Raw genomic sequence first — 26,621 nt, 5'->3', positions numbered from 1 at the left:
TGCTAAGGACATTAATTAAACTTTCAGAAAACGTTGAGGATGGTGCTGGACTGAGTCAAAACACACTAATTACGCATTGGTTATCATTTTAGTATAAATTAATCTGTCATCCACATTTATTAGTTATTTTTCAGTAATCTTGGTTATAATGGTGTATTTTGGCGATATTATGAGAAATAGAAATATTCAGCTCAAAATAAAGATTGTATTCAGTAAAGCACAAAAGAAGGGACAGAGGGCGTCATCCCTACTCGTCTCAGTGTCTGCTTGTTTTTCTTTGTTGTAATTTCTGTTCATTTTGGTGTCATTTATTTATTTTATTTTGTGGTAGTTTTAAGCTTAAAAAATTAATTGACTTGACTTCTGCTCATTTTTGATGTAAGGAAGCGCTTTACTTATTTTTGAAAAACTCTATTTTTTTTAATTAATTAAATAACAAACAAGTTTTTTTTCAGCTGAAAGTAAGAAGTAACGTTAAATCTTAAAACGGACAGAGATTATTCCGAATATAAAAGGACTGCCCCATCTTCAATACCCTTCTCTTCGCGCTAAGTTTTTTTTAGCGCTATTAAGAAAAACTCTGATTCTAATAAAACGAGCCTTTTTGTTTCAGGATTCGTTCTTTAAGAATTTGGGCAGAAGTTCAAACTTTAGCGTAAAGAGTGAGGGTATTAAATAAGGTCCGCCATTTTCACATACAGAATAATTTTTTTCAGCTGAAAGTAATCATTTTAATATATGTCGTTAAATCGGCATAAAATGAAGAAATTGCATAAATAACCGTACTTTAGAGATTTGGGCACTGTTGAATTTTTTTGGGCTTTCTTCGAGTGGGGGCTTTGGCTGGGATTGGCTTTCCTGAACCTATGGAGATTAGCTTAAGGTAATAGATCTTGATGGGTACCCTTAAACTTGATAGAATTCACATATTTGAAATCAGCATAAAACAAAAATTTTCAAATACTTCTAGAATTCCGGATTTTAGAATTTGGGGCACTGTTGGCACCCGTTACCTGTAATCGTCAATTTTTACTTACAGCTAATTTCCCCAAACTGTTTTAAAGGCTGTAAAATTGCATCCCTGGGCCAGAATCAGTTGAAAACTCTGAAATGACTTCTTTTCAAAAGACCAAATACAAACCATCATATTACGGTTCTGATGAAAACTCATGTTTATGAAATGGCCTGAGCCAGAAAAATTGCTTGAAGAAAATACGTTTTGATTTCATTTTTATTATCTAAAGAAGTAGCAAATGAGAAACTCTTTTTGTTTTCGTTTTCAAATTGAAAATTGTCCGTTTTAAAGAATCTAAACCCATTTATTTTATTTATTTTATTTAATTTATTTTATTTAAAATTTAAATTATTTAATTTAATAATTATTTATTTATTATAAAATAATAAATTATAATATATTATATATTATATTATATTATATTATATTATATTATATTATATATTATATATTATATAATATATTATTATTACATAATATATTATATTATATATTATTATATATTATATTATATAAATAATAAATAGATTATAATAATAATCTATTTATTATTTATATAAAATTATAAATAATATTAAAATTTATTAAAATAAATTATAAATAATAAATATAAAATTATAAATTTAATAATTAATAATTATTTATTATAAAATTTAATTTATTTTATTTATTTTATTTAAGGAGTCACTATTGGTGTTATGCCTCTTCGGAGCAATAGCTAGTCAGGACAATCCAAATGCTGATAACAGTAATCAAAATTCAACAATAGAAAATGGAGAAGGTAATTTTATTCAGATTTATTCACTGGCCGAATTTCCAACTTTTTAGGATATGGTGGAGCCCCAAGCTCCCCAAACTTGGCAGCAAAAGTGTTTCGGATAACGGCCTTTTCTGACTCTGAAACTTGATGTCTCGTTTATTATTTGTAAGAAAACTGTGAGGGTTTTTTCAGGGGCTCACTCAAGGAGTCTAAATAATGGAGAGCAATGATATTTTAAAGGCAAAATTCGTGTTAGCTACCTCAGAGTCGAGATCGATCCACTTTTCTAGATCTTTTTTTATTTGTATTTTCTTTGAATAAGCAATTACTTAAAAAATAGATGAAGCGTAGAAAATAATTGAAAATCCCGTTGTAAATGATATTTTGGGATTTAGCCACTCCCCCTTCTTCTCCATTCAAACTTTGGTATCCTGATACTATGCTTGACTTACATTACTAAACAATTATCATAGCATAATGTTGAATTTAACGTAAAATTGGAAGAAGAAAAAACGGTACAGTTAAAAATTCGATAAACAATACCATATTATTTGATAGAAATCAGTTATTTTCAGTCTCAGTCAAAGACCAATTCTCTTCCTTATAAAACTTATTTCGAGTTTGTAAACCTCTTTTATTCCACAACCCTGTGGTATTGCTGAAGATCGATCTCTGCTTTGATTTCCCGTGTTCCTGAATTGTATTTTCAAAATTCTAAAGTACTTTAAGTTACAAAATTGGAATCAGAACCAAAATAGCTCCAGGAGGGTTCTAGATAGAATTTTCGAAATTCAGTTTCACTCAGAAATACCGACTGAGTTTTACAGTAGCAGGCATTTCTCGCTTGGTCATTTCACAAGTCAAAATCTTAGAGGAACTTTCCTATGCCTCTAGAATGAATATAGCCACCACTAGTTGATTTTGCATCTTCAATGTTTTGCTCGGTTTGTTCCTATTATTACGTTTACTATTATTTACTATATTACGTTTGTTCCTTTTTTTCAGGCATTCTTTCCCTTTTTAAACTGTTTCCGTACTTTTTTTCTTCACTTTCTGAATTATCTTTCTCTGTTTTATAGGAATCGGTGTCACCCGTCGAATCTAAAGAGCACTAAAAAAAAAGAAAAGAAAAAAAAATAATATAGTTTTCCCCGTTAAATTCTAGCGTTAAGGTAGATGAAAAGGAAACGCTGGGTAGCAAAAAGACAGATCAAGTAAAGCTTCACTTACCTAGGGTAGTATTAGTAATACTTCGGGTAGTATGGTAGGTAGTATTATTAGTAATGACGGTGGGTGCAGTGGAGACGTTAAAAGTGGAATAGATAAAGCCCAGAGTGTTCCTCATAATTGTAAAAAGTTTGTAAGAATAGGAAACTAAGTCCGAGAACCAAGATTAGAATATTGGAAGCTAGAGTGATTACAGTGGTCAAGTATGGCTCTCAAGCATGGGTGTTTCTAAAAACAGAAGTTAGATTTGATAGATGTTTCCCAGAGAAATTGCCTACGGATTATTTTGGGTATCCGACTCACTGACCGTATTTCAAACAATAGGCTGTACGAAAGTGTGGTTCAATCCCATGTTCAAAGGCTATAATGAGAAAACGGTTGGGATTTCATTTTGCAGATGCAGTTTGACAGATTGCTAAAGATTGTCCTTTCTGGCCAACCGTCTAGGACTAAACGAAAAGTGGGCTGTCCTCAGTTGGGGTTGGAAGACGTCGCAAGGAAAGATTTAAGGAAAATGCGAACTTGTTGGGAGGGTGGAAAGAGAAAGGTTTTGAATAAATTGTTAGGGAGGAGTGTGAGTAGCTGTGTTGGCTTCAGGTGGCCTGGCGGGGTGAGTTTATGCTAATGGTAGTAGTAGCAGCAGCAGAAATATATTCAATCATTCATACATGTCAGAATTCTTATCCGCCCGCTTAAACTTCATATCTGATATTTCTACGCATCTGAAAAAATTGTCAAAAATTATTTGCTAACTCCCTCAGAAAGAGTTAGCAAATAATCAAGGCGATTCTCCCTGAGAGGGTGAATCACCTTGGTATCTTTTTTTGAAAAAGTCAAAATTTTTTGAATAAAAATAGGCTACATTAAATGACGTATCAAGGGCTGATATTTCTCCCCGTAAAATTTTTGTTAATTCCTAGTTCATTACACTCTTTACTATTGGGGAGGGTGGGGGAGATAATTAATCAAAAAAGACATTTTCTCCCATGTTTCATCGATGTATAAATGAAGGAACTAGCATGCATTCTGCGTCACTTTATTGATTTTCTTAGTACCAAAATTACCAACTCATAATTCCACCAGTGCATGTGCCTGTGAAATTAGAATAGTAGTTTTTAATAAAGCTTAAAAATTAATACTTTATACATTACTTATTGATCTTTTAAGCATCAAAATTAGCAATCCAACTCCCCAATTTCAAATACCTATAAATTTCTTGGTATCGGTATGAGCAAGCTGATACCCGATTTTAGATTAAAAAGAGGCCTGATCCTGTTACCTAAGAACCATCTTTAGTTTTACCGCCCCACCCAAAACTTGCAGGGAGGATCAGAAAAAGTTTCCCGTGACAAGTTTCATCCTTAAAAAGTGTAATAATATTTAAAATTCTCACGATTTAACAATGACAATAAAGAAAAAAATTTTGTGCAAGCATTTTTCTCTATATCATCTCTGCACAGTTGTACAGGTGAAATGTATTCCCTACACCATCTATGTACTCATGCCTTTCTTTAATTAGACTTTAAAATTTCAGATACCAACAGCGTTGTTAAAGAAGTGGCTATTGTAGAGAGTGCGAAGGGAGAACTTGGAGATGCTTATGTAGCAGAAAGTTTGACAAACGTGACGAATGTCACCAGCGAAAATAAAAGCACGGATATTCCACAAGTAATAAGAGCAGAACATGACAACAGTGTTGAAGAAGGAGCTTTAATTCCCTTAGAGAACCCATTTAGCTCTCAAATAAAGGAAGAAAATCAAAAGGACAGGTACATAATTCGTCTGAAAAAAGAAGCACTTAAAAACATGACAAGTCCATCCTATAAGACTAATAATGGCAAAGACTTGCTAGCATCTGCCTCAAAGGAGCTTAACCTCATTTTTAATAATTTATCCCAATTTGTAAATGAAGATGGAAACTTTTACTTAAAATCGGCTGACGTTGATTCAATACAAAAGAACATGGATTTAATGTTTTACGACATCGTAAGAGATCCTGAAACTTACGCCGCGTCTTTACAGACTGATGAAATAGCGTCATTGGTGGGAGGAGTAAATAAAACCCTTGTAACTCTTTTAAAGCAACAGTCGCAAAACACCACAATGGTTCAGTGGTATATAGATCAGGTCTTTCAGAGAATGTTTGGTACAAAGGTTTTAGACAAGCCTTTACCCAGCTCAGTTAAAACTGCAACCAATACAAGTATTATTGCTACAATGATGAACTCAATCATTGATGAGCTAGTTGATCTTGTAAATGATACAAGAAAAAGACTCAATGATCTACCGGTGGCATCAGTTTCGCAGAAGATCGACGCTTACGATATATTCAAATCTGTAACCCAGGTCAAAACAACAGTTACGACAGTTGAAGAAAATATTAGTAATCAAGTTGACTCCTTAAGTGAAAAGATTTTAGAAAATATTGATGATATGAAAAAGATTATGAGCCAAATATTAGAGCTTAAAGACTTAACAACAGAAAATAAAGCTGGTGTTGAATCACTATCTTCTGCTATAGGTAGCTTATCGTCAATTGCAAAGCCTCGGTGTGATGCATGTCTTCTACAAACTGCAGCTAATACCGCTCTTGGGGGAATAGGAAAGAAAATAGAAGATCTCAATTATCTTGTATTGAAGTTAAGTGAAAATGAGCCTGCACTGAATCTTGAAAATTTCAAAAACTTCACAAGCACTTTGATTGTTGCACTTGGCAAATTTATTAAGATGGAACTAAGTGAAATGAAAAATATTCAAAATGAGCTCTTCAACAATTTAGAAACTAATGTCGTTAAAAGTATGGAAACGAAAGACAGTCATCAAGGATCAATTGAAAGCGTACTCAAACGAGAGGTATCAAGTCTGGCTTTCAAAATTACACGAACAAGTAAACTTTTAGAAGATATTCTTAAGATGATTGGGGAACTTGATAAAAGAGTTGCACATGTCGACGATCTTGTAAATGAAGATGTTAAAAATGAAAGTTCAGAAAAGCTGCAAAAGAACGTGCTTGCTTTGTCAACAACTCTAACATTTGCAATGAAACTGTTGACTGATCTTATAAAAACTGTTAATGATAGATTTGACCAATACGAAGCTCAAAGTTCTGAATATAATGGAAATCTCTTGCAAAAGACTGACGATCTTAAAGGACTACGCGAGCTTATTGAAGAACAACATAAGATGGAATCAGCTACAATAGGCGGATTAAGTAGCTTAGTTTCTGCAAATAACAAAGACTGGAAAAATAAGTTAGATCTACTCGCGAAAACCATTGAGTCGATTGTTGATGGTAATAAAGATTTGATGGAAAAAATAAAAGAGAACTACAAAAACCATACGTCATCAATAAATGCGGGTTTTCAATTTGGTACAGTATCTTCAGCCATGTTGCACCAGATATTACGTGAAATTAACACGACTCTCAACTACTTGGATGGGAATGTCAACAGGTTTATGACATCAACTCACTCTGCTTATACTAAGATCGCTAAAAGCATTGCTGACGCTTATAGACCAAGCCCTAGAAATACTGATTACCCAGAAGTAGGTAAAGAATTGAAAATTCTGGAAGCATTTGAACGAAAAATAAGTGGTTGCAAATCTCGAAGATCCAATATTGAGTCAAGAGACTCTTCTAATGAAACAACACTTGAGGGGGATGACATACGGTATAATTATGAAGACTTGATCTGGGTTCTCAAGGCTTGTCACACCAACGATCCAGCATTGTGTGGGTATGCCTGGTGTGCAAAAGTGTGCGGGTTTGACTGCCCTTTTGATTGTAATCGCTATGTAAGCTGCTTTGGTAAATACAAAGGCAATAAAGAGCTTGTCCGTGACTGCCACATTGGTGTTGAGGAAGTTTTTGTAAGGCCGATCACGTCAGAACAGAGCTTGAAGGTTGACTGCTCAGACGCACTCTTCCAGGGTAGAGAAGCTGGTACAAATTTTGCCATTTTTGATGTTACTGGTGGCAACTTTTACAAGAAGCATACTTCTAATTGCAACATTTCTTCAATTGACCAAGTGGTTAAAAATGTAAGTAGCAATATTTACTAATTGAAATTTAAAAACAATTTAAAGATATTTTTGAGTTGAACTACCACCCTTAGCCGAGTGGTTAGCACGCTAAGCTTGAAATCGTGTGAACAAGGCTTCGAGTCCTAGTGTCGCTGGTTATTTGATTTGAAACGGAGGTTAGTGGTATGACACTGTAAGCTCAGCCCAAGTCAATCCACTCCATATGGGCACCTGGGGAAATCTGGGGGAAAGATGAGGGAGGTGTTGGATGATTCTCCCCAAACCGCCCATTGCACTCCCGACCAAAGGCTGGGAATCAGGAGATCGGTACCTGCGCTACGTAGACCATTGGTCAGCTTGCAATTTTTTTCATTTTTAAAGTGGGCTCAGCATTCTACAGCCTTTTGACAGTTTAAAAAGAAAAGATAGATTTTATTTCTAAAACGACTTTCACAAGCAATAAACAACTAATTTATGTTACTTTTTAAATAAGCATAAAAAGTTACAAAATAAATTATTACTAATACTAATAACCCCCTGCAGCACCAAGCTGCCCAAGGCCAAAACGGCTGCGCACGCTCCTACTTTACCCTGATCTATTCAAAACTTCACTCTTTCCCCCCTCCATTCCCCTCATGAGGTTCTAATTGCCTTTAAATCTTTCTCTAAAACTTTTTCCTACTTTAGTCGGGCATAAGCTACTTTTTTTTGGTCCCAGGTGGACAGAAAAAAAAGCAAGCAAAATTTCGGCAATCTGGGATCCTTCATCCATAAAAGTGTCCTAGCCATCTTGTACTTGCTTTCATTATAGCCCTAGAAATCCCGATTGAACCACATTTTTTGTGCAGATTCAAACTTAGTAACTAAAAGTTTATTATTGAAATTAATATATGGTAAATACGAGACAAAATACACAAAAATATCCCCAATCTCACTAAATTTCTCGTTACTAGACAGTTCAAATAATAAATTGTCCCGTGTATAATTTGAGAGTTGAAGGGCCAAAAACCAAATAAATATATATACATTTAAAAATCGTTCAGGAGGGCGAAAAAAGTAGTCAAATGATTAAATGAATAGTCATCTGTAATAACAATCTTTAACCACGCTACGAACTCAGCTAAATATAGTGACCATCAATTCAGATAAGTTTAGCGGGAGGGGAAAAATTCATTTTTGAAGTCTAGGGATAGTTATGTTTTTTTCAGTCGTTCCAATAAAAATACTTTCAATAAAAGATGTTTTTGAAAGTCTAGTTTAGGAGGCAATAAATCTTTGGGAGGGGGCAAATGTTTTAAATTTCAACTAGAGATAAATCATTTTGGTTTCCGTCTGACTACTAGATCTGGGACTAACCTCTGGAGCCACTTGTAGCAAGCTTCATATTTTCAAAAATATCCATATTAGGCTATAGCATAAAAGTTTAAGAAAAACCTCTTTTTCTTTTCGTTCTCTATTTCTTTTTTTGTGAGTATTTCGTTTGTTTTGAATGTATGCGTGGACTCTCGTGGTGACCCTTGATTTGGTATAGAAAAGGAACTTACGTGGCTTTGCAATATGAAGTCCTGAGGTGGATTTGTACTATGATTAAATAAAAAAAAAAACTAGTTTTTTTTTAACTGAAAGTAAGGAGCGACATTAAAACTTAAAACGAACAGAAATTACTCCGTATATGAAATGGGTTGTCCTCTCCGCGATCCCTCGCTCTTTACGCTAAAGCTTTTAATTGTTTTAAAAAGTAGAATTGTGGCAAAGAGTCAAACTTTAGCGTAAAGAGCGAGGGATTGCGGAGAAGACAACCTATTTCATATACGGAGTAATTTCTGTTCGTTTTAAGTTTTAATGTCGCTCCTTACTTTCAGTTAAAAAAACTAGTTTTTTTATTTAATTTCTGAACGTTTTTGAATTAATGCATGTTTGATTTTCGCTCTCCGCACACAAATTATTAAAATGAAATTTGTATATTAATTCTTTTTTTGGCTAAATGGCTTTCTGTTAGTTTTGATCAGACGATTTTGAGAAATAAGGGGTGGGGAAGGAGGCCTAGTTGCCCTCCAATTTCTCGGTTACTTAAAAATCCAACTAGAACTTTTAATTTTTAACGAACGTTTTTATTAGTAAAAAATATACGTAACTTAATAATTAACTTGCGTACAGGCACGTACGCAGGATTTTTTTCGGGGGGGGGGCAAAACCTTCGAAACAGCAGATATAAAGTAGCACTTTTTTATTTAGTAATGCAAAAAGCAGGTATATCGGAAAATACAGATCCTATAGTATTGTAGCGGATGGGGGGGGGGAGAAGACTGAAGAGTCAACAGTATGTTTTAGGCTCAGGTTATGTTCATAACGATTTAGAACCAGTGATTAATCTATTATATTCCACTGAAAGGGAAATTTTAGGGTTAACAGTGCAATATGGATTCTGTGGGGGGGGGGGGGTAGTTCTTTTATTGCAAAAACGAAGATTTTGATGGAAAATGATAGTTTCCAAAATTGATCCATTAAAAGCTGTACTTTATCCTGAAAGGGGGGGGGGATAAACGCCCTAATATATAGGATAATTCTATTTTGCTGTGGAAAGCAAACTCTCTTTACAAAAAAAAAATAACAGCACAATTGCTAATTACTTCAAAGAGGGTAAAAAGTTAGACAGAAAATGGGTTAATAATTGGGCAGTGACTTGACCGGATAACGGCATGCTGTAAAATCCCCCAAAAAAGGCTTCACACATGTATCTAGATTCTTAATAAATGTCCTACTTTTGCCAGAAATCCCAAAAAACCATGAGGAAATTAAACATTTCACAAAGTTTCGGGGGGGGGCCGAAGGCCCCTACCCTGCGTACGTGCCAGCTTACGTAACACACTTTTATATTCTTATATTTTTATTATGTATACGAGGGGGGTTGTATCCTCGTCAATACCTCGCTCTTTACACTAAATCGTAAGTTTTTTCCCAACTCTTTAAGAATGACCCCTGAATTAGAAAGGCCGTAGAATAAATAGTTGAAATTACTAAAAATACTTTAGCATTAAGAGCGAGGTATTTATCTCCTCCTAAATACCTTGCTCTTTATGCTAAAGTATTTTTAGAACCCCTAATATGCGTAATAATCTCTGCTCGTTTTACGTTTCAATGCGACTCCTTACTTTCAATTGAAAAAACGTTTTCATGTTTATTTTTTCTTTGTTTTTTTATAGTAATGTTAGAAAATACTGCGCCCTTTTCATTGAATTTTTCTTCCTCCATGACATATTCCTCGAAGGAAAGATCCTCCCACATAGCCCCTTCCCCTCAACCCCACCCCCAAACAAAAAAAGCCCCTGAAAACGTCTGTACACTTCCCAATAACCATTACTGTATGTAAACACTGGTCAAAGTTTGTAACTTGCAGCCCCTCCCCCAGGGATTATGGGGGAGTAAGTCATTCCTAAAGACATAGTTCTTATGGTTTTCGACTATGTGGAACAAAATGGCTATCTCAAAAGTTTGATGCGTTGACTTTCGGAAAAAAATGAGCGTGGGAGGAGGCCTAGGTGCCCTCCAATTTTTTTGGTCACTTAAAAAGGGCACTAGAACTTTTAATTTCCGTTAGATTGAGCCCTCTTGCGACATTCTAGGACCACTTGGTCGATACGATGACCCATGGGAAAAAAAAACAAAAAACAAAAAAACGAACAAATAAACACGCACCCGTGATTTGTCTTCTGGCAAAAAATACGAAATTCCACATTTTTGTAGACAGGAGCTTGAAATTTTTGCTATAGGGTTCTCTGATACGTCGAATGCGATGGTGTGATTTTCGTTAAGATTCTATGACTTTTAGGGTGTGTTTTCCCCTTATTTTCCAAAATAAGGCAAATTTTTCTCAGGTTCCTAACTTTTGATGATAAAGACTAAATTTGATGAAACTTATATATTTAGAATCAGCATGAAAATATGATTCTTTTGATGTATCTTTTAGCATCCGTTTTTTAGAGTTTCGTTTACTATTGAGCCGGGTCGCTCCTTACTACAGTTCGTTACCACGAACTGTTTGATGAGTTCTTTACTAGTAGTAATAATTTGCAATAATGATAATAATAATAATTATTTGTAACAATATAATAGCATAATGAAAACATGTATAACAATATCATAAAAAATAATAGTGTGTGATAGTAATATGATGATATTATGATATATTAATATTAGTTAATAATATTAATATGATATATATAAAAATAGTACAATAATAAAAATAATATAATTTGCTTGATTTAATTCAAGATGTGTTTAATTCTGCAAATCACTGGTCCAACATTTTTGCTACATTACAAAGTTTTGTTTCAAATGAATGCTTAATAGATCTCATGTCTTTCGTAATACCTGCCTGTAATGCTAATTACTAACAACAGTTTCTTGGGCCACACTGCCTTTCCATTTATAATTAAAAATGAGAGAAAATAAACAAAACGTTGAAAAACACACAAATTCTATTCAAAAGACAAAAAAGAAAGACGAAAGAGACGCACCCTTAAACAAGTCCGAATATAGAAATCTGCGTAACTACACAATGCGTTAGGTTGACTGCTACATGTTTCTACATAATATTCAAGCAAATAAAAAATATAGTAAAGCGAACAAAATAGCATTAAAAGTTTCTTGACCTGTATTATTTTTTTATTATTAATAATACTGTATTTAATACTAGTCAAGTAGTGAATGTGTACCTGACTACTTGAGGTACAAAGAGGTGCATTTTTTGCAATATACATTCGAATACATTTAATGTCCTTTGAGGTAGTCCTTTCAGCCAAAGGAGCGAAATTTTTTTCCAGAGAAGTTTCGTCTTCATTACCTTTTCTGATCTAACTTCCCCTCTAAAGGACCATACCTAAAGAGGGAAAACTGATACAGAAAACGGTTATTAGCGGTCATAAACGGTAACAAACGATTAACGGGAAGATATGAAAACGGTTACGGTCAGAAACGGTTATAAAAGGTTGGCATAATTTTATTTAACCCTTTATAGTTAACAACATGTCCACAAAGGGAAAACTGAAATGAGAACAGTTATAGATGGTCATAAATAGTTACAAACGATAAGGAAGATCCGTTGTCATCACCTTTTCTGACTTAAATACCTCTATAAAAACATACCCAAGGAGAAAAGACTGATATGAAAACGATTATAAACGGTCATAAACGGTTATATAGGATTAACGGTCATCATCCTAGCCTAGGTAAATTTGGTGTAGGAAAAGAAAACAGTAATGGCTATAGGCTTTTGCAATTTTGTAGGTATAACAACCTAGTTATAACCAATACGGTGTTTGGTCACAAAATGGCCTATAAGTTGACATGGTATTCACATGATGGTAAGACAGCAAACCTTATTGATTATGTTATTGTAAACAGAAGACTAGCAGGATCAATACAAGATACTAGGGTGTATAGGAGTGCCGTTATTGATGTTAAAAGTAAAGATCACCATCTAGTAGTGTCTAAGGTTAATTTAAAGCTGAAATTTCGGAAGGGTAACTCCCTCCCGGAAAGTTATGAAGTTGGTAGACTTCAGGATGAAAATTTGAGAAAAAAAATTCCAGGAACAGTTGAGTACTAAACTTGAGAGTTTAAAATTTGAAAATGTGGAAGATGGATGGAATAATTTCAGAAAAACAATTTGTGAAGTTGCTGATGGTGTCCTAGGGAAGAGTGCTAAGACTGCAACTAGGAATATTAGTGAATAAGCTTTAGGTTTAATAGAGAGTAGAAGGGGTTTGTATAAGAATTATCTGAGTGATAGGTCGTATGAAGACAAAAGGAATGTAAAGAAAGTTGAGAAAGCATTAAAATATGAACTAAGGAGATGTGAAGTGGAGGCGATGGATGAAATTGCTGAGGATCTGGAAGATGCGGCTAGACGGCATAATAGTAAAATATTATACTGGCATGTTAATAAATTAAAAGGGAGTAGCCAATCCGGACTAGTCCCAGTTAAAGATAGAAATGGGGCCACAATTAGTGATGAGGAAAAAGTTAAAGAAAGATGGGTGGAACATTTTGAGAATGTGCTAAACCGAGATACAGTTGCAGGAAAAGATATAGATGAAAATGAAAAAGTTTGTGATACCTTGGATGTGAAGGAAGATTTGTTTAGTGAGGAAGAATTAGTGACAGTACTAAAAGGATTAAGAAATAATAAGGCCCCAGGTGCTGATAGTATGATTAATGAGTTTCTTAAATATGGTGGCTCTGAGGTTAGGAATAAGCTACTGAAGATTATGAACATGATTTTTGAAAAAGGGGAAGTACCCAATGATTTTAGGAAAACCTTAATTAAACCACTGTATAAGAAAGGTGACAAGAGTGAGTGTCGTAATTATCGAGGCATTAGTCTGGTCTCTGTAGGTAGCAAATTACTGAGTAATATGATACTTTTTAGACTGAGACATGCTGTAGACAAAGTTTTAAGGGAAGAATGCGGTTTTAGAAAAGGTAGAGGATGTGTCGACCATGTTTTCACTCTTAGGTTAATAATTGAGAAGTCCCTTCGTTGTCAAACACCTTTGGTCCTCAGTTTTATCGATTATGAGCAATTTTTCGATTTTGTTGATAGAACAGCGTTAACAAAGGTCTTATCGTTATATGGTATAACTGAAAAATACATTAAAGTGATTTGCGCTATGTACGAGAATAATACTGCTGCGGTTAAGGTAGGAAATGAGGTTAGCAACTGGTTTTGTATTAAATCAGGAGTTAAGCAGGGTTGTGTTCTATCCCCCTTTATATGGATCATTTTGATGGACTTCGTCTTAAGGAGCACAGGAAAGGCAATAGGAGACCATGGAATCAAATGGGGAGGAAGAACGCTCCTGGACTTAGATTATGCTGATGATTTAAGCATATTAGATGAAAGTTTGAGCAAAATGAATGAATTTTTAGAGATTTACGAGTTCAGGGTGCTAAAATAGGCTTGAAAATTAATGTTAAGAAGACTAAGTCACTAAGGCTAGGAATAAGTGAAGATGAACAGGTGACATTAGGTAACGAAAAGATTGATCAGGTTGGGAGCTTCAGTTACCTTGGTAGTATTATTAGTAAAGATGGTGGGAGCAGTGAAGATATTAAAAGTAGAATAGCTAAGGCTCAGGGTGTTTTTTTTTCACAGTTAAAAAAAGTTTGGAAGAATAGAAAGATAAGTCTATAAACCAAAATTAGAATATTGGAAGCTACAGTGATGACAGTGGTCAAATTTGGCTCTGAAGCATGAGCACTCCGAAAAGCAGATGCAAATTTACTAGATGTTTTCCAGAGAAATTGCCTACGGATTGTTCTGGGTACCCGGCTGACTGACCGTATTTCAAACAGTAGGTTGTACGAAAAGTGTGGTTCAATCCCGCTTTCTGGGGCTATAATGAAAGAAAGGTTGAGATGGTTAGGCCACGTTCTACGGATGAAGGATGACAGATTACCGAAGATTGTCCTTTTTGGTCAACCGTCTGGGGCTACACGGAAAGCAGGTTGTCCTTGTCTGGGTTGGGAGGATGTCATAAATAAAGATTTAAAGGAAATGGGAACTTCCTGGGAGGGTGTAAAGAGGGAGGCTTTAAATAGATTAGGTTGGACGAGGAGCGTGCGTAGCTGTGTTGGCCTCAGGCGGCTTGGTGCTGCAGTGAGTTATTAGTAGTAGTAGTAGTAGTAGTAGTAGTAGTATTACCTTTGCCGACTTAATACCCTAAAATAAATACCCCCCTAAAATAAAACTTCCTCTAATGTTAGTTGTTGATGTTGTCACAATTTTGCTTTTCTGTTGGGAGCGATTCCTATTTTTAAAGTGTATTGCTTGTAATTGCAGGTAACTGACATAAAAGGCTATACCATTTTGGCTAGTTCTTGCATGAAATGTAAAGAACACCTGAAGGACTGGAACGGGGCAAACATTACGCGTCTCATAGATTATGTCACAAAGAATTGTACATCCGACGTTCATCAATGTAATGGTATGACTGCAAACCCAACCGGGATTTGTTGCCCAGTTTACCCATGTAATATGAGGGACAAAGAATCTTGTTGCGACAGAGGTTGTTTAAGATACTATAGATCGCCTCAAAATTGCTACAAACCCAAAATTTTGGTTTCGTCGCCATTTGTTACCAATCACGAGTGAGTAGCCCCTTTCTTAGCCCTTTTCATGAATGAGTTGTTCCCTTCTAATAAAATTCTATTACTTATCTGTTATTCACCGAGAACTACAAGAGCTCTTTGTATCATTTGTTTTTAGACAAATTAGGTCTAACTTTTAATCCATCCTTTCGATTAAGTTAATCCTTTGAATTCAATTAACTCAATTCAGTTGTTGTAAAATAGATTATTTTGTAATACCATAATGGGTTGCTAACCTTGCCCTTGCATGGTTACGGTCCTAAGTTGATTAAAACTCGGGTACCGCTTCCTTAGGGACGGCCTGACTAATTATCTGAAGCCTACCTACTGGTAACTGACGAAAAGCTTAAATAATGTTATAAATAGAGGGTTAGTATAATATAATAGGTCAGTCAACTCTAACAAATAGATTTTAAAACCATAACAGAGAATATCAACTCTAACAAATAGATTTGAAAACCATAACAGAGGACTGGGATTAGCTTCTATTTAAGGACTTAGCAACAGTTCTTGCAACGCGACTTTGTTATTAAAATTTATACATATTCAAGTCCGAACGGTAATGATTCAACAGTTATCAAAGCACTAAAAACTATATATTTCCTCAATAATATCAGTTACCAAGACTATTTCTTTTTGTGTCAAACCTTGTGTTTTCTACTTGTTCATCGTCTTTCAATAGTAAATTCATTAGTCGGTTACATAGGTCTTGGTATTCTGGCTTTTGCTAACATGATTTAAGCACTAGGAGTAAATCTCCTAATAACTTCCTCTTTAATAAAGGATTTTGAAGCACCCGTATCAAGTAAACACGGTAAATTTTGAAAACACTCAATTTCAAAACAAAGTAAAACCGGTAAATCATTATTTATCTCCGTATCACAACATTCTAAACTATACAGGGGTCTTTGAAGAGGTAGAGCTCTGACGACCCTTACAGGCTAGTTTTACCCTTTAAATACCCACTGTTGTTTGTCCAAAAGTTTTGGGGATTTTGCCAGTTTTCTTCAGTGTTACTATTTTGGCATTATGTGTGGTTTACCTTCTGACATCTAGGGATAAATTCAGGAATATCACTTGTTGCTTGTCAAGTATTATTTGTTCCCTGCCTTTCTAAATTTCTGACACCCTGTGTTCTGAACTGGTGTCTTGTTTTGTAAGTTGGCCCTTACTTTTGTATTCTATGCCAACAATCTGCCGCATAGTGATTTGGTTTGCCACAGTAATGCCAACGGGAAATTATTGTCCTGGCTTCCACGGGGTGTATAATTTCTTCTACATATTTTTGACCTATTGTTGTTGATTTTCATACTGTCTGCATTAGATGGTGGTGGTTTGGTTTGCCATATTTTCTATAGTTACAGGCCACTAAGGACTCAAGGTCACGGAATCGGTCGGTTAATTCCATAGAAGATGGCCCTTAGCCCCCTTCGTGTCTTTTTGGTTCAAAACCTGTCTCCTCAAGCCTCACACGTTTTTACCCTCTTCCCTGGTCAATATTATATTTGTTTTTTGTGCTATTTACGGACATTTCATCAAATTTTTATTTTTATAGCCTTATCAATTGTTACCTCCGTTTCGACCAGGGCTATAGCTTGCTCGGGGTTTTCAGGCTTACGTGGTAGTATTAGTCTTAGCAGTTTTTTGATAACCCTTGTGTAAAGGTATGTATAGTCAGGGAGCCACTCAACGAAAATGTGTCGGGTAGGTGATCAGTGAGCAGCAGAAGGTTTGACAAAGGAATATGGGGTAATCGATAGCGCTGATCACGAAAATGGGCGTTATATACTCGGACGGGGGGTGCTTGACCCCGAAAATTTAAAATTTCGCGTTTTTTTTTACTATTAAATCACGTTTCGGAAAAATTTCCACAATGATCACCAAATCTTTCGTAACTGATGCCAGAAGTGACGAGTACAGTAGGGACCATCGCGAATGACCTTGAAACTTGCAATTTTAATTTTTTTTATTCGCGCTGGAAAAGATTTCACGCCTAGATTCAGCTGGTAGCGGATAGTTTTATTATCTCAGACAGGAAGATTGCCACTATACTCAACAATGACCTTGATTACAACTCTCTTTCATTCCTAATCAGAATTATTAGTAAACTTGACAAGATTATTATTCAATAAGCTTGAATAAACAAAAAAAAGATTACTATACTAACACCTGCTATGGATTTCATGAACGGCACTTGTTACTACGAAAGTTAAAAAGTAGCTCAGCATATCAAATTATCCATCAAGCATATCAAACTCGTCCATAAAACACTTCCCACCACAGCCACAAAGTAAATCGCAAGGTCTATTTCCAGCACATGAATATTTTTTTGTACAGCGCTTGCACGAGCAGTACTGGGGGACCACACCTTCTGGAAATGCCTGAAGGGTAGACACAACTGGCCTAACCCCACCGTCTTGAAACATCCAGCCAAATTGCAGGGGATCCAGAAACTGTGGCTTTGCTCGATTTGCTTGCAAAAAAATGTCCAACTGCAGGTACACGCGCTTAGCAAGACACTCAAAGGCAGCGTCAGATGGTGGCAAATTCTTAAGCTCCCGCTTTCGAGGGTACAAATGCACTCTTAATTCATTAAGAGAGGTAAAGTGGCCTGGGTCTTTTCCGTATGAGGCAACAACGACCTTTTTGCAAATCACACTGAATTTTTCTAGAACCGCAGGGTCGAGCTTTGACTTCTGTATCTCTTGGACAAGCAAAGCAATCGGTTTCTCCAATTCCCATTTCTCGACAGCCTTGGCCACCACTCGTTTTCCTTTAGAAAACATGAAACCCACGGTATCACACCCTGAAAGCGTATGAAGAAGGCAGATGGAGTGAACAAAATCGTTCGGTAAATTGCTGCAAAGCCGATGTATAGGCACTAAATAGCTGTGGAACCTGACATAAACTTTCCGCTTTTCACAATTTGGGTGGTTCCCAAGGAATAACTTGTAGTGATATAGAAAGAGGACAACTATGTCTGTGTCATTCGCATCGACCAAAACGACATCGAAACCCCTCTCCAAACAGTCCAACATGTGTAACACAACTCTTGTATCGGCCTCTTCATGGGTACAGCTCAAACGCTCTTCAAAGTTTGTATCAGTATTTCCACTTCTGTTGAGCATCACCACTCTCATCCGGTCTCGAAAGCCTCCCGAGAGGTACACAGTGAACCCTGCTTGCAGCAGGTGAACTAAGTTTTCAAACTCACCGAATAGAAGCTCAATAAGTCTTGCCTTTGTCTTGGAATTTGAGATCAACGAGTTCCAGTCATCTAGGTTTGAGTGTCTACCTGGAGCTACCGGAGACCTGTTTGAACATCCTCGCTGCTCATGGCAACCACCGCAGTCCTTTTGGCAGATCACCTTGCCTTCTTCGTCGGAATATCCAAAAATCCCATCATATCTATCTGCAAGGACGTGCAGCTCCTTAACGTTGCTGTTGAAAGACACAAGCGTAGAAAATGTCCGTTTTCCATAGCTCTCAACGGTTTCCGATGGATTTGGTGGATGGCTTCTGAGGTAGGGCATCAAGTCTACCACCCTTGAGTGAGTCGACTCACTGCTAATCTCGAGGTTAACGGGCCACTCGCTCAAGCTGATTTTTGTTTTCAAATACTCCAGAAGAGCTGACTTTGTTCCTGTCCGAAGCACAACCATTCCAGATATGGCACTTCTCTGGAATATAGAAGGTGCATATGGAAGCAGCTCATGGGAAAGCAAATTCTTTAGATGGTGAAGTCCTCTTTCGCCTGTTAAGTCAACACTCACCAATACCCCTTTGACAGTTTGAAGTTCAACATTGGTAAGGCTATTTACAGAACTAGAAGTATTGGTTGCTTTTTTCTGTTTCGCCTTCTCATTATTCATGACCTTTACTTTGCTAAAGGCACCTTTTTCACCGTCCAAGTAGCGATCAACCGCTCTGCTTCCAACAGATCGCACACTGAGGAGACTGTCAGCTATCTCACTATCAACTGTCTCAAGCGTATAAATATTCAGCATATCTTCGTCAGTGGATCAAAAGGGATTGAGCCTGGCTTCCAGAACAGACTTCACTTTATCAACAGCCATGTGTTGCCGCAGAACGAAGGAAGGGTTATCTTCGTGGTGAGAGGAGTCAAACTCAGTCTGGGGAACAATGCGTAGCATCTCAGTGAATGTAGACGAGACTGAGGCACAGAACGGAAGAGTTAAAGTCCACTTCACCAGTGCCAACTCATCCATGGTAATACCCGTCATTCCACCTTCCGTTTTTGAATCTAAATTAATGGTAGATTCTACAGCATGGTCTGGGGATATGCAGTTGAATTTTGCATTCCTCCTCTTCACATTGAACAGTTCATTGTGGAATGCCTGATCTACTTCTTGAAGGTAAGCCCTGCATCTCAGCCAGATACTCAATCAAGCAAGTGCCATACTTATAGTGACCACATGCAACTAAATAAGGAAGCATTTTGCTAGCTCCTTCAAGATGGCCATCCCAGTCACCAGATCTTTCACTATACAAAAACTGCCACAAAACCAGTACCATTTCTTTGTACTGCTTCCAGAACTTGTGGGTTTTTGAGCGTGCACGAGAAGTCTCGAACCTTTCTAACCATGGGGACAATGCGGTAAGTTTTTCCTTTAGACAGTTCAAGTTCTCATCACCCTCTCTTGAGATCTTCAAGTTTTGCAGTGAATCTCCCATTTCTTCAAAGATAGTGATGCACGACGAATCGTCTGATTCTATTCAACTTATTTATTAGTTATTGCATGGTCATGTGCCTGGCTTCTGCCTGACCTGGGCATTCAGAGCAGGACATGTCAACAACCTTTGTACTGTAAATATGTTTCACAAGGAAAGCCTACCTTCAGTGTCTACACCTCTTGCATCAAGCTCCACTCAAGTGCAAATCAAGTTTAAGGTCCTCCATAATTTTGTGTTTAGACTCCTTTGCTTGACTTTTTCTATTCAGCTTATCTTGGAAAATCTATCTGGCCGGGTGAACCCTGACGCATTCACACTGGATAGATGCCGCTGCTTATCCGAGCTAAAAATTGGGTCAATCCGCTTTTCTGTCAATAGTTCAAAAACGAGAAGAGTTAGAGAATTTCTGGATCAGTCATTTTGTAGGACAATAAATTTCCTACGGAAGCCATTAAAAAAAAATACACCTCAGTCAGGCAAATTTTCAAGATGGATCAAGAAAATCCAAAGAGAGATAAATTGTGTTAACTTTTTCGTCGAAAATTTTGTGATTACAACTGAACGGCAAAAGATAAAAATGTTTTGAAAAGAGAATATGATTCTTTATTTAATTACCTTCGATCTGAGGTATGGCTGAACAATTTTGGAGTAATCTGTAATTTTTATCGATTTTAATATAATTTTTGCCAGTTAAGATGGATTTTTAGGGAATTTGAAGAAATGTGGATGTCGCACCCATGTGTCGTCTATATAACGCCGATTTTCGTTTTCAGCATGGTCGATTACATTAGATTGCACACTCAAACCTTCTGCTGCTTGCTGATCACCTCAATCCTTAAATATCAACATTTCTCTCGTGTGGCTCCCTGACTAGTAATTGTACTTTTTGTACTGTCTCGTCACTTTCGCGTTTGCCTAACTGTAATCATACAGACCGACAAATCCTATATGAATACTCCCGAATACTAGTTGAGGCGTTAAACGAAACTACCTCTGTTCTTAGCCTCTCGGAAACACTCGTTTCTATAAACCTTGTTTTAAGGATTTTATTAAAGCGTCAATGTCCTTTGCCTCTTTTTCTTTAATTGATTTTAGCGCACTTTCATTTCATCTTAAAAAAATTTTAGCGCACTTTCAGTTAATCTAGCTGCTCTTTGACTTCACGCATTGTTCTTTGACTTCATTGTCAAATGTTTCTGTTAAATCGTCGAAAATTCTCAACTTTTCGATGAATTCATTGACATCCGAAATTCCCGTGTATTTTGGTACAATTTTGGCAATTTCGAGTACCGTTGCTAGGGAAGTCCTTTTGTCGTCTGGTAAAGTCATTTTCGTTTTAATCTACAATTTTATTTAGTCTTCTCGACCCAGTTTTATCGCTGCCACCAGTTTTGTAAAATAGATATTCTTTTAATACTATTAAATAAAAAAAAACAAGTTTTTTTAACTGAAAGTAAGGAGCGATATTAAAACTTAAAACGAACAGAAATTACTCCGTATATGAAAGAGGCTGTTCCCTCCTCAATGCCCCGCTCTTTATTGCTAAATTTTGACTTTCTCTCAACTCTACTTTTTAAAACAGTAAAAACCTTTAGCGTAAAGAGCGGGGCGTCAAATCTCCGATTTGAACATCTGGGGGGGGGAGGAGTGGGGCTACGGTTAATTCTGAAAAACTAGAAAAAATGAGGCATTTTTAACTTACGAACGAGTAATTGGATCTTAATGAAATTTGATATTTAGAAAGATATTGTGTTTTAAAGTTCTTATTTTAAATTACCAGTATTGTTATTTAAATTACAATATTTATATATTAAATATTAACCAGATCCGGTGAAACGGGGGGGGGGGGGGGGTTGGGGGGGAATACCTAAAATCTGGGGAAACGCTTAGAGTGGAGGGATCGGGATGAAACTTGGTGGATAAAATAAGCACAAGTCCTAGATACGTGATTGACATAACTGTAGCGGATCCGCTCTCTTTGGGGGAGTTGGTGGTGGGGGGGTTATTTCTGATAAATTAGAAAAAACGAGGTATATATAACTTACAAAGGAGTGATTAGATCTTAATGAAATTTCATATTTAGAAGGGACTCGTAACCCAGATCTCTTGTTCTAAGTCCCAATTGGATACAGTGTCATTGGGGGGAGTTTAAGGGGTGGGGTGGAACCGGAAATCTTGGAAAACACTTAGAGGGGAGAGATCAGGATGAAAGTTGGTGGTAAGAATAAGTACAAGTTCAAGATACGTGACTGACATAACCGGACCGGATCTGCTCTCTTTGGAGCAGTTGGGGTGGGGGAATATTCGTAAAAATTAGAAAAAATGAGGTATTTGTTACTTACGAACCGATGATCAGATCATAATGAAATTTGATAATTATAAGGATCTTGTGCTTTACAGATTTTATTTTAAATCCCGACTAGATCCGTTGACATTGCGGGGAGTTGGAGGGGGAAACCGGAAATCTTGGAAAACCTGAAAATTGAGGTATCTTTATCTGACGAATGGGTGATCGGATCTTAATGAAACTTAATATATAGAAATATCTTACGTCTCAGATGCTCTATTTTCAATTCGAATTGGATCCGGGGACATAGGGGGTTGGAGTGGGAAACAGAAATCTCGGAAACCGGAAATCTTGGAAAAATCTTAGAGTGGAGAAATCGGGATGAAACTTGATGGGAAGAATAAGCACAAGTTTTAGTTACACGATTGACATAATTGGAACGGATCCAATCTCTTTTGGGGGAGTTGGAGTGGGGTATTCCCAGTTCTTCGGTGATTTTGGTGCTTCTGGACGTGCTAGAACAATGAAAACTGGTAGGCGTGTCAGGGACCTGCACAAATTGACTTGATAACAGTTGTTTCTCCGGTTCGACCATCTGGTGGGCTGAAAGGAGAGGAAAAATTAAAAAAATGAGGTATTTTTAACTTACGAATGGGTGCTCGGATCTTAATGAAATTTGATATTTGGAAGGACCTCATGTCTGAGAGCTCTTCTTTTAAATCCTGACCGTATCCGGTTATATTTGGGGAGTTTGAGAGGGAAATGGGAAATCTTGGAAAACGCTTAGAGTTGAGAGATCGGGATGAAACTTGATGGGAAAAATAAAACAAGTCCTAGATACGTGATTGACATAACCGGACTGAATACACTCTCTTTGGGGGAGTTGGAGGGGTGTTATATCGGAAAAATTAGAAAAACTGAGGTATTATTTTTACTTAAGAACAGGTGACCGGATCTTAATGAAATTTGATATTTAGAAGGAACTCATGTCTCAGAGCTCTCATTTTAAATCCCAACCAGATCTGGTGACATTGGGGGAAGTTGGAGGGGAAAACTAGAAATCCTGGAAAACGCTTAGAGTAAAGAGATCGGGATGAAACTTGGTGGGTAGAATAAGCAAATGTCTTAGATACATGATTGACGAAACCGGACTGGATCCAATCTCTCTGGGAGTTATGGGGGTCCAGTGCTTTGGCGAGTTCGGTGCTTTTGGACGTGTTAGGACGATGACAATCGGAAGGCGTGTCAGGGACCTTCTCAAACTGACTTGATAATGTCGTTTTCCCCGATTTGACCATCTGGGGGGCTGAAGGGAGATGAAAAATTAGAAAATATGAGGTATTTTTAACTTAAGAGTGGTTGATCGGATCTTAATAAATTTTAATATTTAGAGGGACCTTATGTCTCAGAGCTCTTATTTTAAATCCCTACGGGTATTAAGCCTCTGATTTTACTTTTAAATCAATCTATTGATTCTTAGAATTTTGCTAGAGCTCATGTCATATTAGCTCTTGGCTCTTCTGACCTCGTCACAAGTGCCATATGAGCTTTAGCTCTTGCTACCTTATGAAACCGATTGGAATAAATGAATTCCTTTAGATGGTTAAAATTGCTTACAAACCTCATCTTTACATGACAAAAAAATTAATGAAGTAAATATTTTGGGTTTAATTTTTTAATATGACAAATCTTGCTTTTAAAAATGTGGCCAGAGAAATTGTCACCGTTGTTCCAAGCAAAATCGCTTACCGCATGGTGAAAATAGTCATAATTTAAACAAATATAGTGAAATCATGAATAAAATGGTTTAAAATCAGTACCCCTACAAATGAACATTAGATAAAGTTATACTGATCAAGCAAATGTAAGAATTAGAGATTTTTTTTAATTATTGGCACTATAATTTATCAAATTACGCATTGGGCCATATAAAGCCTATCCAATTTAATTTCCTTTATACTTTGAATATTTTCTCAGACTTTGACGCAAAATTCTCATTCTTGCATCTTTTGTTGCTCTTTTTTTTAAGTCTTTATTGTTTTGTATTTGTGACTCCGCCCTTCCTATAAAATCATACGACATCCTCCCAAGAATTAAAGGAGGTTAATAGGTTCTTTCAATACTCAGAAACACGTCGAGGCATATAATAAAGATTTACTGAGAAAGTTATGTGGTAAGTGTGCAAAGCTGTGCGGCATCATGTAGCTGTGTGTACTGATTTTATTATTCCTTAGGAGGAATTCCTTAGGAGGAATTATTCCTTAGGATATATATTTCCTCTAAAACTTTGTTTCTAACTTTTGTTTGAAACAACGATGCAACAAAATTAATGCAATGTTGCAACAATTTTGCAGGTGTACATTGCTCTAAAAGGAGAAAATGTTTGCATCATTGGATTTATTAGTTTCAGATGTGTACATAGACCAAGCCAGAATTGCTATACTAGTAAATACCAGCATTATTGGAATTATTTATGGTTTTATAGAAGAATCTTTACTTGTTTATAAAAAATAAATCAATTTTTAGAGTATTTTTCATCCAAAACAACACGGACACCAAAATTCAAAGATCTAATCTAGCACATAGATTAGATCTTTGATCTAATACACGAATACAGAATTAATATATAATTTAACAGAACATTAAATCTATAGAATAACGGTAAAAATTTCATTTTGTGTTGATATATTCAAACTTAGGAGAGCAGAACATTAACATGGTCAATTTTTATAGGGATCATAAACTTAAAGCTTGTATTTATCTTTTATGTTTATGGAATGTCTGTCTCACGCTAACCCCCCTACAGAAAATCTTCTCCCCTCACAAAAAATGTATGTAGACATCCTAATCGAAAATACTGGGTAAATTTTAGTGTCTTGTCATTCCCAGAGGCACAGCTATTGCAATTTTTAGCTATGCTGAACAAAACGGATATCTAAACATTTTGATCGGGATAAATTTGAGGAGAAATTGGGCGTGGGAGGTTAGCTAATGTCACTTCAACCTTTTTGGTGACGTAAACAGAGCTCTAGAGCTTCTAATTTTCGTTTGACTGATTCCTCGCCAATCTTCTAGAACCATTCGTTCGATATGATTACTCCTGAGAATAAAAAAAAACAAGCAAAAAAAAAATAAATAAATAAAATAAAGATAAATACGCATCCATGATGTTTCTTCTAAAAAAAACTTCATGTCTATGCGGGTGATAGTTTGAATCCTCTCAAACTGGACTCTTTGATACGCCGAATCTGGTAGAGTAATTTTTGATTAAGATTTCTTGATTTTTTGAGTGTTTTTCTCCTTTTTCGAAAATTACGCCCATTTGCTAAGGCTAGTTGCTTTTGAATGGTAAGATTAAACTTGTTGCATTATGTATGTTCGGAATCAGGATAATAAAACGAACTATTTTCACATATCTGTGAAAGGCCGAGTTACTTACAATTCGTTATCACAAACAGTTTGAAAGTGACCCGTGTCGTCAGTTGTGAAGTGTTGTAGCATTTGACCCATGTCTAGTGAGCGCTTAGAAGCTAAAATAAATTGTTGTCAGTATCTTTTTCATTTTTTTTCTTTTTCTTTTCTTCCTCTTAGTGTGTCTTTGTTATAATGTCTTATATATTATATATAATGAAAAAAAAATCACCAATGTAACAGCACAAACAATATATATATATATATATATATATATATATATATATATATATATATATATATATATATATATATATATATATATATATATATATATATATATATATATATATATATATATATATATATATATATGTTTTTTTTTGTTTTTTTTTTACAGCTTAACAGCAGGCTCTAGAACAATCCTGGGTAGTTTGTTTGTCGGTAAAAGCGTGGAAGTGTCTGTTGTATTTCCGGAAAGATGCGTCATTCCTGGCTTTCAGATGATTGTTGCAGCAATGAAAGAACTACCAAAGGGCAGCAAGCACCCTGGACAGAAAAGCCTGGAAGAACTATCTCTCAACGAACTATCAGGAAAACCTTAGTATAATATTTGATTTGAGTTAATGAAACATCAATGGATTAAAGTCTACTTGTATATAGCCTTGATGTGTTTGTTATTTTTAGCATCATTACTGGCCTATTTAAGGAAAAAACAAAGAGTAAAGGTAACTTACAAGAGTAGAAAGTAGCGCCGGTGTTGATAAAAAACACCAACACCACTTTCTCCTTCTTCTTCTTCTTGCCGCAGGACGTGGCGTTTCCCGCCTCATCTGACATTCAAAGTTCAGATGTTACATGGGAACCAACAATGCCATCTAGTTTTTGCAGTTTCTTGGCATTTTTTTCAAGCCTCGTGATTGTGTTTTTTCTAAAATTTATATCTAATAAATGGCCTACATTAATTGCAGTGACACTGATTATACTAATTTTTGCCTTGTTATTACAGTGAACAATCCCAAGAGAGGCCAATTATTATATGGCATTGGTGA

At 36.0% G+C, this 26,621-nt stretch overlaps 1 protein-coding gene across 1 annotated transcript in view; it reads left to right on the top strand.

Moving 5' to 3' along the window:
- LOC136034526 (uncharacterized) overlaps positions 1-26,232 on the top strand; it is a 38,872-nt gene extending 12,640 nt beyond the window's left edge. Inside the window, exons 2-5 of the mRNA XM_065715752.1 lie at positions 1,697-1,796; positions 4,537-7,043; positions 14,869-15,176; positions 25,970-26,232. Coding sequence (XP_065571824.1) covers positions 1,697-1,796; positions 4,537-7,043; positions 14,869-15,176; positions 25,970-26,174 — 3,120 coding nt within the window. The 3' untranslated portion in view covers positions 26,175-26,232. The remainder of the gene's footprint in view (positions 1-1,696; positions 1,797-4,536; positions 7,044-14,868; positions 15,177-25,969) is intronic.
- Positions 26,233-26,621: the final 389 nt, after the last annotated feature.

This window comes from Artemia franciscana, chromosome 13 (assembly GCF_032884065.1).
Source record: "Artemia franciscana chromosome 13, ASM3288406v1, whole genome shotgun sequence".
NCBI lineage: Eukaryota > Metazoa > Arthropoda > Branchiopoda > Anostraca > Artemiidae > Artemia > Artemia franciscana.
The sequence above is the reverse complement of the archived record's forward strand: the minus strand, read 5'-3'. Positions and strand labels throughout refer to the sequence as shown.